Genomic DNA, 16,235 nt, shown 5'->3' with positions numbered 1-16,235 from the left:
GGCTGTTCAACATGTGTTTGATTTGCTGCCAGAGGAAAAAACTAATTGCCATCACTGCTAGGGTCTGTGTGTGACTCTGAGAGTGTGTGCACGTGTGTGTACGTTGCCCTGCGAGTGCCATTTGAAGTGGTGTAACCACACGTCATATTGGTTATAAGAGGACACTCCCTGGTACAACAAACAAGAGCTGTAGCTATGGCAATGCCAGCAGGAGGAGAGCTGTCCAGCAGATCCCTCAGAAAGCTGCTGTTGTGTGTGCATTGAGCTCAACTCAAAGCAGACGGAGCCATTAGCCATCCATCAGCATGAGTACAGTCTCGACATATTCCTGCATGGCCTCAGTAATGCAGCGAAATCTACGAGACGTAAGATTTTCCGGTGGGGAATATCGACACCGGCGCACTACAGTAATCTGCCGAGGAGGAAACCGGAACATTAAGGTGGTAATGTGAGAGTCTGGCAAAAGTTTAGTGGAGGTCATTAAGAATAGCCTGGAAACAGGTGGTAAGACACAGACGCTGCCCCCCCCCCCCACCCCCTAGTGCCATTAGCAACTGAGTAAAAAATAACATTAAAAACAAGAGGCTATATAACAGAGGGAATAACTTGAAGGGGGGGTCAGACATCCGCCTGATACTCTGTCTGTCAGTTAAGCACCTCAGATGCTCTGGTACCGATAATAGAACACTTTCCAGAGAGCTTTCTCTGTGCAGGTTTGAACATGACTTGATTAAAATAGAAAGGGACAATCCCCGTACATTTACATTCATTTAAATGCCATTTATTCACCTGCATCTCCACCAGTTACCTCTACTGGTCAGTAGATGGTGCTGTCTCTGCTTTTTCTTAAACGTCACTTACAAAACAGGCGTTTGAATATTCCGTTTGTGGTTTTCAATTAAATTAAATTCTGTTTTTCTAGCTTTTTTAAGAAAGGCCATGATTAATTAAAGAGGCAAAACTACATCAAAACATCTGTGACGAAAGGTCTTTGGGTAGCGTGCGTGAGTAATTGACAAAAATAAGTTCACTCCGTGGTTTTAAAGTGCTTCTTAGTGACCAGAGGAAGTAGACAACTCTGTATGTAGATGCTTTTTATGATGATGTTCCTGATAGTGGACCTAAATGTTCTCTGTTTTATGACTTTCATTTGTGTTTTCTGTAACTGCCTATCTTTGCCAGGAACCAACAATGAGACTTTCCTGGTTAAACAAAGGTCAAATCAAATAGAAAATACATAAAATCATCCCTTTAAATAAACAAAACGTGCTTTACGGATCATGTTCCTCACATGACTAAGATATTTAAAATATCGACTCGGTTGTTTATATGTTATCAGACACAAATGCGGCTCGTATAGCAAAACCACTTGCATGCTTTTTGCCAATAAAACACCCATAGAGACTATACAATATATATAAATATACAAAAGGATAACTAGCTTATAAGGAAATGCCATAACTATTACTGCAGCACTTCTCTTCAATGGTACCTGTGTTTTTTAGTGGTATAATGTTGGAAACCAAAGGACACACATGCAGCTCATTTCACAAAAAGGCCTCTTTAATCAACTGATAGCAATCTAGTTTAAAGGTGCCTTTCTACAATGACCATTAATACTAATTTAGCAGGTGGAAAGCTCTTGCACCTTGAGAATCTGTGATGGGATAATTAAGGTGCTGATGATCAGACTCGCTCACGCCATACAGCTGTGAGTCGTCTCCGGCCTCGACTCTCTTTGTCACCACGCTTGCATCGAGCACAGTCGCTCTGTTTCTGTGGCTGTTCGGGGGCCTTCTTCTGCACAGAGCTGTAATTTGGACTGGCAGTGGATAGCGTATAATCAAGCCGAAAAAAGTTATTTTGGACAGCTAAAAAAAAAAAAGGACCAATGGGGTGATCTGCGGGTAAAAACCAGATGAGTTCACTGACTGGGAAAAAAGGCAAAAGCATACGTAGAGCATTCTTTCGATCAGAGCAGATGGCAGCAGTCGTGTAGTCAATAGCGAGCGAAGAGCCCACAGAGACGCTCTGCAGCCTCTCCAGGGCTCGACACCCTGAGGGGTTAGACTAGACAGCCCATGATAAGTACAAGTCTGACTCAAACCGCAAGTCTCTTGGCTGTCAAATCATAATCAGCGGTGAAATAGTCTTGTCATTTCTCATGGAGACTTAAACTCTCTTTGCACCGGCGTACAGAACATTTGTTGGGCAATTATAATTATACACAGGAGCAGCTGGCGCAGTGAGGATGAACACTGTCTAGAACTTATCTGCATGTACTCAAAAGTAGAAGTACTCAGATCTTGTTCTTGAGTAAAAGTAGAAGTACTCAGATCTTGTACTTGAGTAAAAGTAGAAGTACTCAGGTCTTGTACTTGAGTAAACGTAGAAGTACTCAGGTCTTGTACTTGAGTAAAAGTAGAAGTACTCAGATCTTGTACTTGAGTAAAAGTAGAAGTACTCAGGTCTTGTACTTGAGTAAAGTAGAAGTACTCAGATCTTGTACTTGAGTAAAAGTAGAAGTACTCAGATCTTGTACTTGAGTAAAGTAGAAGTACTCAGATCTTGTACTTGAGTAAAGTAGAAGTACTGAGATCTTGTACTTGAGTAAAAGTAGAAGTACTCAGGTCTTGTACTTGAGTAAAGTAGAAGAACTCAGATCTTGTACTTGAGTAAAGTAGAAGTACTCAGATCTTGTACTTGAGTAAAGTAGAAGTACTCAGATCTTGTACTTGAGTAAAAGTAGAAGTACTCAGGTCTTGTACTTGAGTAAAGTAGAAGAACTCAGATCTTGTACTTGAGTAAAGTAGAAGTACTCAGATCTTGTACTTGAGTAAAGTAGAAGTACTCAGATCTTGTACTTGAGTAAAGTAGAAGTACTCAGATCTTGTACTTGAGTAAAGTAGAAGTACTCAGATCTTGTACTTGAGTAAAGTAGAAGTACTCAGATCTTGTACTTGAGTAAAAGTAGAAGTACTCAGATCTTGTACTTGAGTAAAGTAGAAGTACTCAGATCTTGTACTTGAGTAAAGTAGAAGTACTCAGATCTTGTACTTGAGTAAAAGTAGAAGTACTCAGATCTTGTACTTGAGTAAAGTAGAAGTACTCAGATCTTGTACTTGAGTAAAAGTAGAAGTACTCAGGTCTTGTACTTGAGTAAAGTAGAAGTACCAGAGTGTAGGAATACTCTGTCACAGTGAAAGTATTCTAAATGTTCCTCCAGTGAAAGTAGAAAGTACTCTCCTCTAAATGTACTTAAAGTAGCAACAGTAAAAGTAGTCATTGTCTGATTGGTCCATTTCAGAATAATATCTCTGATATGTTTTATAATGATTGATCATTAAAGTGTTCTCAGAGCTGGTAAAGGTGCAGCTAGTTTGAATGGCTTTGTATACTGCAGGGTAGCTGCTGGATTTACTGCAGGTGAACTAAAGTCTGATTTAAGGGAGATTATATTTACCATCATTAATCCAAATCTGCCTAGCAACTAAAAGTATTAAATAATGTAGTGGAGTAAAAGTAAACCATTTACCTCTGAATTGTAGTGTAGAGTAGTCGTACAATGTAAGATAAAATGGAAACACTCAATTAAAGTACAAATATGTCAAAATTGTACTTAAGTAAATGTACTTAGTTACTTTACACCTCTGGCAATGAATGATTGGGATCTGATAATGACACACTATCTGTGCTATACTGTAGACCATCAAATAACTTCCTTATACTTTCTGTCACTGTCTCAACAAAAAAAATGAAAACCTTCGTAGGGACCAAATGTGACCTTAATAAGGGCTCCTGTTGGTCCACGGGCCATACTTTGGAAACCGTTACGATATAGAAATCAAGTTATACTAATTGAGGATTTATTCAGGGGGCGTCATTTCTTTTGCTCTGCTGGAGCAAAGTAAATCATGTTCAGTATATTTAGGGAGCAATCCACAATAACCTAGGTTTGGTTTACAAAAAAAAGGAGAACAAGCTTGAATTGGACAAACGCAACACAGCCCACTATGGGATGTATGCCAATAGCAGCACATTTGACAAAGTGGTACTGTGTACGAAAACATCCGTGGGTTTCAGTTATGTATCTCATGTTTCCTTACTTTCTGTGTGGTTTAGAGTTAAAGCCATAATAAGCATAATTAACTCGTACTCTATGTGGATTACCTGATATGTGACTCGACAGTGGGAAAGTGATGCTGGCAGCTACGATTAGAAATATACCAAGATATCCTTTTGAAACGTAACGAATGGCTCATTTCATCTGCTGGCTTGACTCAAATCCACTTACTTTAGGTCCCAGTTTTATTCCTAGATATTTCTAGATGTGGTTTTCCACTGTCTGCACATGCTGGGCTCCTCTTCCTGACGGACAGAGCGATGCCGCGTGAAATCTGCATTACGTCAATTAACCACGACGTGCCTTTGCAGACAAAAATGTGCGGAATTAATAAAAACATGTGATCGCTATAGTTAGTATATCCGCTATTTCAAAGTTCCGGTTTTTTGCAGAAGGTCCCGCGTGGTGCTCCTCACGTTTCTCTCTGACCAATCAGAGGACTGCAGTGTTTAAGCTCCACCTCCACACATCCTAAAGACCCACCTGTGCGAGTCTCACTCGTAGCCCTTTCCTGCATGTCATGCCCCCTTGTTCCCCTTTCCAATACTTACTATCAAAGACAAAACGCTCTCAACAATAAACTTGTGATCTACAGCTTTAGCCAATGAATTAACGAATGGCTCATTTCATCTGCTGGCTTGACTCAAATCCACTTACTTTAGGTCCCAGTTTTATTCCTAGATATTTCTAGATTTGGTTTTCCACTGTCTGCACATGCGGGGCTCTTCTTCCTGACGGACAGAGCGATGCCGCGTGAAATCTGCATTACTCGAGTCTCACTCGTAGCCCTTTCCTGCATGTCATGCCCCCTTGCTCCCCTTTCCGATACTTACTATCAAAGACAAAACGCTCTCCAAAATAAACTTGTGATCTACTGCTTTTGCCAATGAATTAACGAAAAAGAGGAGTTTGAATCGAGTCAAGTTGTAACCTATCCTGTGGTATAAGAACATCTCTCAGGTGTGTACAAAAGCATAACCTCAATGTAGTTTGTTTTATCCTGTAATATATTCCTTTATACTACCAGATCCAGAGGGAAATGGATTACTTTACACCTTTTTTTAAAGTCCCTATAATACCTTATGATGGATTTCTAACAACGCTTAACCTCGATGGAACATTTGCAGTACAGACAACTCATTATTACAACTTTTGTTTTAGTTTATCAATCTAGTTTTTGATTGTGTTTGACACAGTAGCATTAAACCAAAAAGTACTGAGGAAGTCTGTTTGGAGTTTGATCCAAAGGTCTGCTCTGGTTTCCTCAGGATAAAAACATGTAGGCTAGATGAATGAGGAGACATTCAATTGTCCGTAGGAGGTGAATGTGCCTGTTATAGTTTTCAGACAGTTGACCTATGTGGGGTATGTGGGTTAGGATCCAGCCCCGACAGGGATCTTATTCTTGATTTGTGGATTCACATTTCTCATAGAAGAAATCCTCTTTCATGGTGAAATAATGATGTTTCAAGAATTGCATTGGTCTGGCTTTCAGTCACCCATGACAGCTGATATGTTTTATAGCCGGAAAAGAGCATTTTTCTGAAGAAACGCATCAGACTACAACTTGGAGAAAGGAAGGTAATTTGCTACAAAAACCCATATCAGTGGACACAGATTACCATGTGTCACTGTGCCAGCCAAATGCGTTAAGAATCAAACTCTCCAAAACACAGCTTTCGCCGCTCTGACGTCTCTCTTTCCGTGAAGTTCAACATAGCAGGAGTCCAAACAGTTATGCCAGTGCATCTGTTTTTTCCCTCAGTGTGATGGATGTGGGTGGGAGACGCAGACAGGAACTCAGATCCCCCAACAGACACTCTCATAACAACATCCGACCTTTCTGGTTAATCGCTATCCAAGAGCTCTGAGAAACCTTAAACACAGCAGCCTGGAATTTATTAAATAACAACATCAAATGGCAGAGGACTCGGTTGGTGACTAACTCTACTGCCAAACTTCATTAATTAACAGCTGCAATTAAAGGGAAATATGTTGGTGGCAATCTTTCCCACTTTAGCAAAATTGCATTTCCAGATAGCGTGAGATTTTAATGCCAAGAAAAAGTCTGTAAAGGTAATATTAAGCTACAACGTTCAGAATGTTATCTTAGCTTAGCATAAACATTGGATACAGGAAGAGAACAGCTGGTTTGTTTAACTTTTTTTCAACGGTTACTGGATTTAAATTAGCGATTTTTTCTCATCAGAAATGGGAAAAGGACTATTTCATATGTGACCTTTGCACCAATTTTGACAAAAGATGGTGTACCTGGATACTCAGGGTGATTTATAACACAATTAACATTGACTTTGGTACAATATAGTAATGGATGGAAGTCAATGGCTGCTCCAGACCATAGGCAAATAATCTTAAACACAGCAGCTTGGTTTGCAAAAGGATAAACTGAGTGCCAAAATCTGAGTGAATTCAATTCGCTTACCATTTTATGTGTGCAAGTATATCAAATTTAAAACAAGACACGTAATGAATGTGTCAGAAAATACACTTTCTGAGTCATGAATGAAACCAATTTGGTTTCCAATCAGAAAGAAATAGAGGAACTCGTGGGGAAAACTTTCTTTGCATATAAAAAATTGTGTGTAGGAAATGTCTGAAGTGTTTGCAAGACGTTGTGGTCGACAAGTTTTGCCAGCACTAAGTGTCCACGGTATAAAAGCAGTAGTTTGCACATACCTGGAACTTCTTCAAGACCATAACTGGTGCTGTTGGGCTTAAACCGGTCAGGTTGAACTTTCATGTTTGGACACAGGACATCTGAGGAGAGAAGACAGTAGTTCAGTTAGACAGGTTGTAAATCAGGAAGATCTTTTGGGACCTCAGGGTATGCAAAGACAACTGTTCAAACCCTTTTATTGCTAACCTTGTGCCTTCTTATTAGAAATCTAAATGTGTTGCTGCTTTATGAGATGGAGCTGTGATTCTGAAACTGTATGGGAGGTCAAATGGCTGTTTCATTGTTTTAGATAATTGTGATATAATTGAAACACACACTCTGTACTGATATGTGATCTGAGGAGCGATGGTGCAGACACACTGGCCTCCATCTCTTCTGTCTGATGTTTATAGAGTGGAGTGTGTGGCTTTACAATGCAAGAGGCACCTCCATAAGCCCACGGGCCAGTAACAGTTTTATATTTCCTCACACACATATTTCAGTCACGGTGATGACAGCGAGAAGGGCAACAGCATGAGGATACGTTTTTATTGGCAGCAGGGGTATTTTCTATTTGTGTCAAGATGCCAGCTTTACTGCTAAAGACTGCACATCATGTATAGTTTATTGGATATAAACATTGAGGCAGTTCACCTAAATAACCGGAAACAACAGCATCATTCTGTCATTCTTTGTCGAGGTTACTGTCAAACTATTAAACATGTTAGCATGGCTGTAGAGATTGCACTGCGCATTGGTGGGCTACCTCTGCGCCCAGTCTTAATTCCTCAGTATCTACATGTTGGAGTGTCTTGAAATTTGGTACGTACATCCATAATTCACTGAGGACACGTTCTAATAACTGGCTTTTGTTATCGTCCAAAACTATGGAAATGTATTGGCCTTTGCTGTTTTCTAAGTACCAATTGCTAACATGCTAGGTGAGCCTGGAAAACATTAGACCTATCATAGCAGGTTAGCATGCTGATTGTAGCATTCAGTTTAATGCAGTGCTACAGAGCTGCTAGCATGGCTTTAGAACCCAAGTCATTAATGAAATTGTGTTAGTGGTGTATGCACATAAAGCCAACGTCCAAGTGTTTTAAACCTGCATTATTTGTAATGGCCAGCAGGGGGCGAACTCACTGATTGCAAAAACAGGTCTGATTGTATAGAAGTCTATGAAAGAAATGACCCTACTTCATATTTGTTTTATTTACTTAAGTTAACATGTTACTCTAAGTGAATAGTCTCAAACGTATCAGGTCTTTTTCAATACAGCATGTTGTTGTTGTTGTTGTTGTTGTTGTTGTTGACTGTTCACTTGTTCTTGCAAGTCTCTGTTTTAGCTAGCCAAAATTAGCTTACCGTTTAACATAATTAAGATAGAATTGCGGATGCACCTTGGTGACCAACTACGTGGGAAAATGCCGTACTCGAGGCTTCACAACAGAAATCAACAAACCAAGGCTTGTCTTCAAATTGGCTACTACCACTTATTTTTTACAGTCTATGAAATAAACCAAGTTTCCTCTCACAGCCACTGCCTTTAGTATGTGTAAGACTGTCTGCACGTCTAGCTACCACAAGAGGCAAGAGGTAGGACATGTTGGTCATTCGGGTGACCCATGCCTTTACAGCTGCATTAGCTAAAGCTTTTATGGGAGAAGGCATTCCACTTAAAGCTCAAATACACATCATGGCTGCAACAGAGATTAATGTCGCATCTCCATTAACTAATTGGTGTATTTGCACAAATCAAGACAAATCTCATCAGTAGTTGATCAGTTCCCCTGCATTCATTTTACATCTGACAAGGTGAATTTGAATAGAACCCCCTCGCTCGTCCCACATGGGAAGATATATTTTCATATTGTTGATTAGGTGCGACAGCAAATCAGGATCCTGTCATCGGCATGCAATCAATCTGTTCAGAGGAGCTTCTCATTAAACCCAATATCAGTCCAACAATTTGTCTGCGTCTGGACTGTCAGCCCTAAATATCATCTGTGGCTTAAAATATCACATTGAGACACTCCGACTTCCCTAATAGATCAAGTGTCTGTCAAACATCCACTATCAAGCCCTGCAATTTTCTTAAATCATAGCTGTAAAAACCTTAATTGCGGAGTGGCTTTTAACCTTTGCGTTGTTCATAATGAGCACAGCGCTGTTGACATGTTTTTCTTCTTCATTCAAAGCCCAGACCAATGCCTAATAGGAACATCCAAGCAGTTCATTTAACTGTCAGCGCTTGCATGCTTGTTAATGATTGGACGGGAGGTGCTATCTCCATTTCACACGATTTATTTCTAACTCTGAACAGTTTGTCCTTGTTTGTGTCTGTCTTTTTTTTCATTTGTTTTTAAGTGATAATTGAAGATCTAAGAACAGATACTTTATGTGTATAAAGCCAGCGTGTCTACCAAAAATTACCATTCTGTGAATGAATGGAAGTGCGTCATTCTTTTTTAAAGACGGTGTTGTCACACGACCCTGGCACTTAGAATGCTACATAGCCAGCTCCTCCCTGCACTCGTGGCCCTTGAGCTATAATTTAGGGATCGGGCTGTGAGTTCAAATGGAAGCAATGTCAAACCTGCCTTTGGAAATGAATATCTCACACAATTTCGTAGTTTCTGCAGAAGCTTGAGCATTGCACACATCACAATCCCCCTTATTTTTATGCAGCAAGGGTCTCATACATCTTTTATTGCTACTATTACCCGCGTTAACTGTCATCATTATGACTGCTGAATTTTTTAAACACACTGCAGCAGGCGTTAGACATGAGATGGAAAATTGAGTTTTTCTGTCACTGGGGTTACGTCGGGTCAAGTTTGGGATCCAATGCATTGATAGTTATGGTGTATTATGGGTAAAAAAGTCAATACACTATATGGTTAAAGTAGTATTTCGTAGACTTAAGATGTTTAGAAGATCTAACTCAATTAAATTATAAAGTAATATTCGTATTTACTATTTTATATCAGGTTTAGAAAATAAAATGGTTGTTTTCTAAGGCTTCAAGTGGGTTTTTTAAAATATTTTCTTTATTTTGATATCAATCAATGTTGTTTTTAATCATAGACATACAGTACGACTGTACAAATCATTTGCCATACAAAAAATACAACAATTTTAGTGTTTTCTTTGTACAAAACTGGAATTCAACAGTTGAGGAAATGATAATTAGGACTTTAACTCTTAAATGTTTTAGTTCATACATTTACTGAAGCATTTTTGTCCTCTGAGGACTATTTAAAGAGATACACATGGGTTAGGCCAGGCCACACATGCTCTAATGAATCAGTTCAGCACATAATAAGTAACGTCCATTTTTATACCTATAGATTAAAAGGTGAACATTGAACATGGACACTGGAGAGGCTGCACTTGAAACATTATAGCTGTAATTTTCTGGGAGAAAATAACTTGCATCGCTCGGTGAACCAGTTGTTCTGACCACTGATATACTTAGAGACTGAGTCGTGGTGACTTTACAGATTAGAGAAAGAAAAACATTGTGACTTTCTGTCCGGGTAAATTTAGCCTTTTGGTTAGTTACACAAAACCCTAAACCTGCGTGCGTAGCAGCTTTAACAACATTATTAGATGACGGATTGAAAATCTATGGAGTCAAGGAGCAAGGTCAAGGGTCAGTGGCTTCAAAATGAATCTCCATGCTGGCTTTGCACCAGAAAGATGATATGATATGAGTTTCAATCACTACTTTCTTCAGAGGATTCTTTACTTTTTCATCAAACTTGACAACTTTGAAGAGTTGAGAGTTTGTCTTTGGTCATCCGAGCACCAAACCATGTAATCATGTCGTTTTCCTTTCATGGCATCCTCTTCTTTCCTGTCTGGCTAATTTTAGGCAGGAATGTAAGTGTTGGAGTGCAAAGCATCCATCTTCTTTATGAAAACACTCACACAAAAATACTTCTTCTCACAGCTACCAGATAACGTACTGTAAAGCTGCATTTCTAAGCAGATTTGAGCTAATTATTTTGACTTTGTAAGCTACTTTCTAATCCTGTGCTGAAAGATTTTCTCAGCACACTGGTGGAAAACCATTGAGGTTAGCTTAAGACAGGCTTTCCAGTGCTAAACACCTCTGCAGCAGAGCAGCAGTGAAAGAGGCAGCTACACCACAGAAATGTCTTGGTTAGAAAAGTGTCATCTGCGAGCCAATTCTCGCAACACGCCCCTCACACGCTTCATATTCACTCAGCCATGATAGCACCGTGTACATGTGCCGCAGTGCTTTGTGGTTGGGGTGGGGTTTTGTGGTTAGGGTCTTTCCTCCAAATAGCGCCTAAATGTTAAAATAAGAGTCTTATTTGATTAAGTGCACGTTCAGGGAGAGGCCGACTCTGTAAAGTGAGGCTTCAAACAGAAGCCATGTGGCATTGTGGGTGATGTGTTGGCGCTGAGCCAGTTGGTTGACTTACTCTCGCACAGTCTCCTCCTCAGCCTGCCTCTGATCTTGTCGATGGCATTGAAGTCCGTCACATGGAAGACGTGGGCATTCTTTGGCTCAGCCGCAATCTCCTCCAGCTCCACCTTCAACGCCTCTCCGATACCCACGGCGAACATCCTGATGCCGGCTCTGGCAGCCTCTTTGGACGGCTCCAGAACATAATCCTGGCTTAGACCATCTGTGAGAAGGATGGCCACCCTCTGAATGCCTCTGGCTGTGGGCCTGGCTCCGTTCCGCTCTGTGAAGATGTTGTTGGTGGTGTAGCTGATAGCATCCCCGGTCATCGTATTTCCCGCCTTGTAGCGTATGGCACGCGCAGCCTGCTTCACATCCTCCAAGGTCCTGTGTTTACTCAGCGTGAACTCAGTGGTGGGTTTGTCACTGTAGAGAACCACGGCGACTCTGGTCTTGTCCGGTGCCACATCGAAAGAGTCTACAATGTTGGACACCCATTGTTTGATCTTCTCAAAGTTCTCTCTTCCGACACTGGAGGACGTATCAAGGATAAACGCTAAGTCGTAGTGGACATTTTTACATCCTGCCAAGAAAACACAAAAGGATTTAGTCAAAAACAATATAAAATATAAGCTGGATATTCCATAATACAGTGTGTTCATATAGGGCATGATTGATTGTACACTGCCCCGAGGATTCGTACAATTACATAATAATCTACGAGACATTTGTGTATGTAGTTGGTAAAAAAGTAAACCTCATAACCCAGGAATCTTACTAGAAACCTCCTTTTTGAGTAAACCCTGTCACAGATCGACGAACCATGCCAAGGTACAGTAAACAATGTTCACACAGTTCAAACAAACTACACTTTGGGGTCAAGTGTACTTGGATCCGGGCCCGTCTTGTTAATGTTCTTACCTGCCCTCTGCGCTTCCACCGTCTCTCCGGAAAGAGTCAAGGCGAGGATGACCAAGACCAGGGTGATCCTAAATCGCAGTCGTAATTTCATCTCGGCCTCGGTTTGGGTCTGTTTAGTTTAGCTTATTGCCACCATCAAGCTGTCCAGTCTGCGGAAAAGGTCAGTGGAAACATCAACAATGCTGTTACAAGGCCCCACACAGCCACTACAGTGAGCTACTTTGCAAATGTGCGACAGACCTTTAAGACATTTCAGAATCCTGTTTTCCAAGCTTTCCCCTTGGCAAACAGGATTTTCAATTATTTTTTTCCAAAGGTGCAACCAAAGTGGATGAAACACTTCCTGCTGTGCGGGGACATTGCAGCAAAAGAAAAGAGAAAGAAGCAGCTCTCACATCTCTACTGTATATTGAGAAGAGTCACTTGATTTCAGATTGCATTTGACACTTTATATGTATAAGAAACTGCTTCTCCAACAAGAAAAGAACTCTCTATCTCATCCCACCTATTGTCCAGGTTTTTCTTTTGTCCCCTGTATGAATTTCTTTCTGGTATGGAGGCTGGCAGGAAATGTTCTTCATTCTCAGGATGGGATAATTAAACCCTTGGACTGAAATACACATCTCTCTACAGGAGCAAGTGAATACTTTTCATCCAGAGAAAATTGGACTCACTGAAGATGGTTGGAACTTACAGCCATGCTTTTTTTCTTTTTATATATATATATAACGTCTCCACCCACACAGACAGTAAAAGAAGAAAGTTCGGAGTATGCTGATGCTGCACTGGAAAACTTCTCCATACTGGTGTGTTAGAGTTGCCTGCAGGTGTCTGTAGTTGTCATTTGGAGCTGCTAGAGGGACATTTGTGCAGCTTTTATCCATTAAGATGTTGCAACGGACCGATCGCTCTGTTGGATTCATTCACGAGGCGGTTTTGCCTGGGTGGCGCTGACAGAAACCATTTATATAAACACAAAACTATTCTTGCTCTGACTGTACACCATTGGTTGTGATGCCTGCATTTAGGGCTGATGTTTGACTGACCGTAGCCATAACAAGGACTCATCCTGACTGGGGGGGGGGGCACTGGGGGAGGTTGAGGAAAGTCTGAGATATGCATGACTTGGAAAGAAATATATGAGTCCCTTGTGTTCTGGATAGTTCTTCTCCATACATCATTGCCTTTCTGCAGTTAGCATAGCTTAGCATACAGACTAGAACAGGGGCAAACTGCTCTGTCCAAGTGTTATGCTTGATACGAACAAAAGCTGAGGTGTAAAAATGAAGTGAAAATATGGTTTTTCAGGGGAGTTACGTGCTTTATCTTGGCAAAAAAAGCAGTCAAATCAAGACTGAATTGAGACCGGTGAAGCTATTCTAGCCCCGTGGCCACGCCAGGTATTGCAATTTGGGCAATCATCACATTATGCACACTGGCCTTACATTTTTTTTTTTTTGCATACAGAGCTGTAAACGGAGAATGCTGTTTTTAGTTAAGATTTAGAGAAGCATTCATGTGTGCAGGGAGCAAACACTGGAGGCTTTACAGTGAAAAAGCTCCAATAGTAGAGGCTTTTTCATAGCATGCACCCAGTGAGCAACTTGTAGAAAAATAAACAAGGCTCCATGAATGAATCCGGCATCTAGTTGGTCGTAATACATGCTAATTTGAGCATGTATTAGCTTAAGTTGCGACCACGATAAGACTTTAAATATATAATCTCCTGTAAAACCACCTAGGTTTGTATTAGCATTAGACTTTTTTCATTGAACGGAGCTAGGCTTGCTGTTTAGCCTTGCCTTTAGTATGTATGCTAAGCTAAGCTAACCGTCTCCTAGCTGAAGCTTCATGTAAATGGTGTCAATCTTCTCTTCTAACTCGTAACAAAAATGTTAATGTTTGTGTTTGTTTTGGTAGGTTGATTTTAAGCTTGGATAGGGGTAAGTGATGTGATTCAATTGTACTGCTCTTTATTGATATTTAACTGATGCACTTCACCTGTTTCAAAGGTCAAGTCAGTGCAGTTCTGGGCTTTAAAATACAGAGTTTGTAGGAGTGTTTATGTAATTATAGTGATTGCATGTGTGTATGGCTCTGAAATAGAAAGGGATTTGAGCTGAACATTATTCCAGGAAACGGTCAATTTAAAAAACAGCAACCTGTTGACTGTGGCTTGGCCTATATCCACAGTCTGTGAAATAGAGAGTGCATTATTTACTGTGAAAAGTCTCCAGATAAAAGTTTCCTTATCTGATTCTCCACTGGGTTATTTCTGCTACTTTAGTTTCACTGGTACTAATAATGAACATAATGGGCATGTTATCTGAATTACTCTAATTGCCCCAATTAGTTAGCATTTAAAATATCACAGATTCAGCCCGGAGAGACTTCAATGGAATAAAATAAAATCTCAGCCGCCCAATGAAAGCAGCTGAACAAGATATGTATTCATGCTGCTTATCCTCTTTACCCAACTTTGCGCAAGTCCTACATATTCTAATGTGTCTCTTTTTCATATCTGATTACATCTAAATGCACTGTATGTCTCTCCCAGTGCGGCACTGAATCAATTCTCGATATTATAAGCAGAAACGGTATCCGAGGTAAAGCTGAAAACAAGCTGCTTTGCTTCTGTCAACATTTGAACCTGAGGCCAGATTCCTTACAAGCGGTGAGTCTGTATCATCCGGCCCGTTTCCACTTCCTCTCTCTAAGGTGAAACCTGGGAATGCAATGTAGATGTCCAAAGCAGAAGCACCACATTTGTCATTCCCTAAATGTAAAAAACAGAAACGGCTTCTTTTTTTTCCGCGTGCAACCTGAGAGAAAAATGTCCAGAGCATCTGTGCAAGAAAAGCATGCTAACAATTAAAAAATGCTAAAGAATAATAAGTATTTAAGGGTGGAAATAAGAGTTAATTATGCTAATTATTTTTTCTTACCTGGCCTTTCACTTGTTAGTGAGCGTTCCTGAGGTGTTCCTGCCTCCAGCTGTCACACCCTGAATCAGCACCGGGTGGGCAGCATCATTTAAAGGGATTAAAATAATCCAAAATATCTCCCCCCTGCACGCGTTAAAAAATCACAAAGAGATTATCATTTAATCCAGGGAGACAATCCAGTGTACAGTGTTGTCAAAAAGTGAGGTGAGGTGAGCTTCAGCAACCTTGTGGGACAGAGTGGGAGGGAGCAGTGTGTGTGTGTGTGTGTGGGAGGGGGGGGCAGTGTAGGGTTTCACTGGGGGAGCAAGTGGCTTCTACTGTTCTTCACTGGGCTGTGCTCACATGAAAAAAAGGCTGAGAGGCGCAGCCAATTATAGACGCAACTTTCTGGATATTTTGGTCCTTTTTTTTCTCCTCACGGCTGCACCCATCAGAAGAAACAGGCATGGCTTCTTGGCAACCCGCCTTAACTGTCCGGCCTTTGCCACTGCGAGAGCCACAGCGGAGCCGCCCTGAGGATGGTGGTGGTGGTGGAGGGCCGGGCCCCATTTGGCTTCAACCCACCACACACTTATGGAGCAGGGCTGTATTTAAGTTTGGGGAAATGATTACAGAACAGCGTTGTGTAAAATGTCTGTCCCTGCGCAGTGAAGCCCTGTGATCTATCACTCATGTCATGCTTTTCTGACAAGTTTACAATCATGTCACACCGCATAATATTTCTTTTTCACGTGTAAAACATTGTATATATATTTGAGTTTATCTTGTTAACTCACTTTGTTTACTTTCTTTGATTTTCTCAATTCTGATTTGTTTTCCTCCACCAGACATGATGTTTCTTTTTTTGGAAATATCCCAATTTCCTCCGAGACGATGAAAGGTTTATTCTATAATATCCCCTCCATAGATCAGATTTTTCATTCACACACACACACACACACACACACACACACACACACACACACACACACACACACACACACACACACACACACACACACACACACACACACACACACACACACACACACACACACACACACTTACTTACTGGCTTTTCCTTTTATCCATTTTGGAAGTTAACATTTTAAGCATAATTCAACTCTCTATGTTTATTTCACAACACAT

General features: G+C 40.7%; 1 protein-coding gene across 2 annotated transcripts in view; it reads right to left on the bottom strand.

The window, feature by feature from the left end:
- The window catches only part of col22a1 (collagen, type XXII, alpha 1), a 55,637-nt gene extending 40,390 nt beyond the window's left edge, over positions 1–15,247 (bottom strand). For both annotated transcript variants that reach the window (XM_063900132.1, XM_063900131.1), the window contains exons 1-4: positions 15,108–15,247; positions 12,163–12,311; positions 11,258–11,824; positions 6,821–6,901 (exon numbers count right to left, since the gene is read on the bottom strand). In XM_063900132.1, the coding sequence (XP_063756202.1) occupies positions 6,821–6,901; positions 11,258–11,824; positions 12,163–12,253 (739 nt within the window). In that variant the 5' untranslated portion in view covers positions 12,254–12,311; positions 15,108–15,247. The remainder of the gene's footprint in view (positions 1–6,820; positions 6,902–11,257; positions 11,825–12,162; positions 12,312–15,107) is intronic.
- Positions 15,248–16,235: the final 988 nt, after the last annotated feature.

This window comes from Eleginops maclovinus, chromosome 13 (genome assembly GCF_036324505.1).
Source record: "Eleginops maclovinus isolate JMC-PN-2008 ecotype Puerto Natales chromosome 13, JC_Emac_rtc_rv5, whole genome shotgun sequence".
NCBI classification, from domain to species: Eukaryota; Metazoa; Chordata; class Actinopteri; order Perciformes; family Eleginopidae; genus Eleginops; species Eleginops maclovinus.
This window is presented reverse-complemented; position numbering and strand designations above follow the sequence as displayed.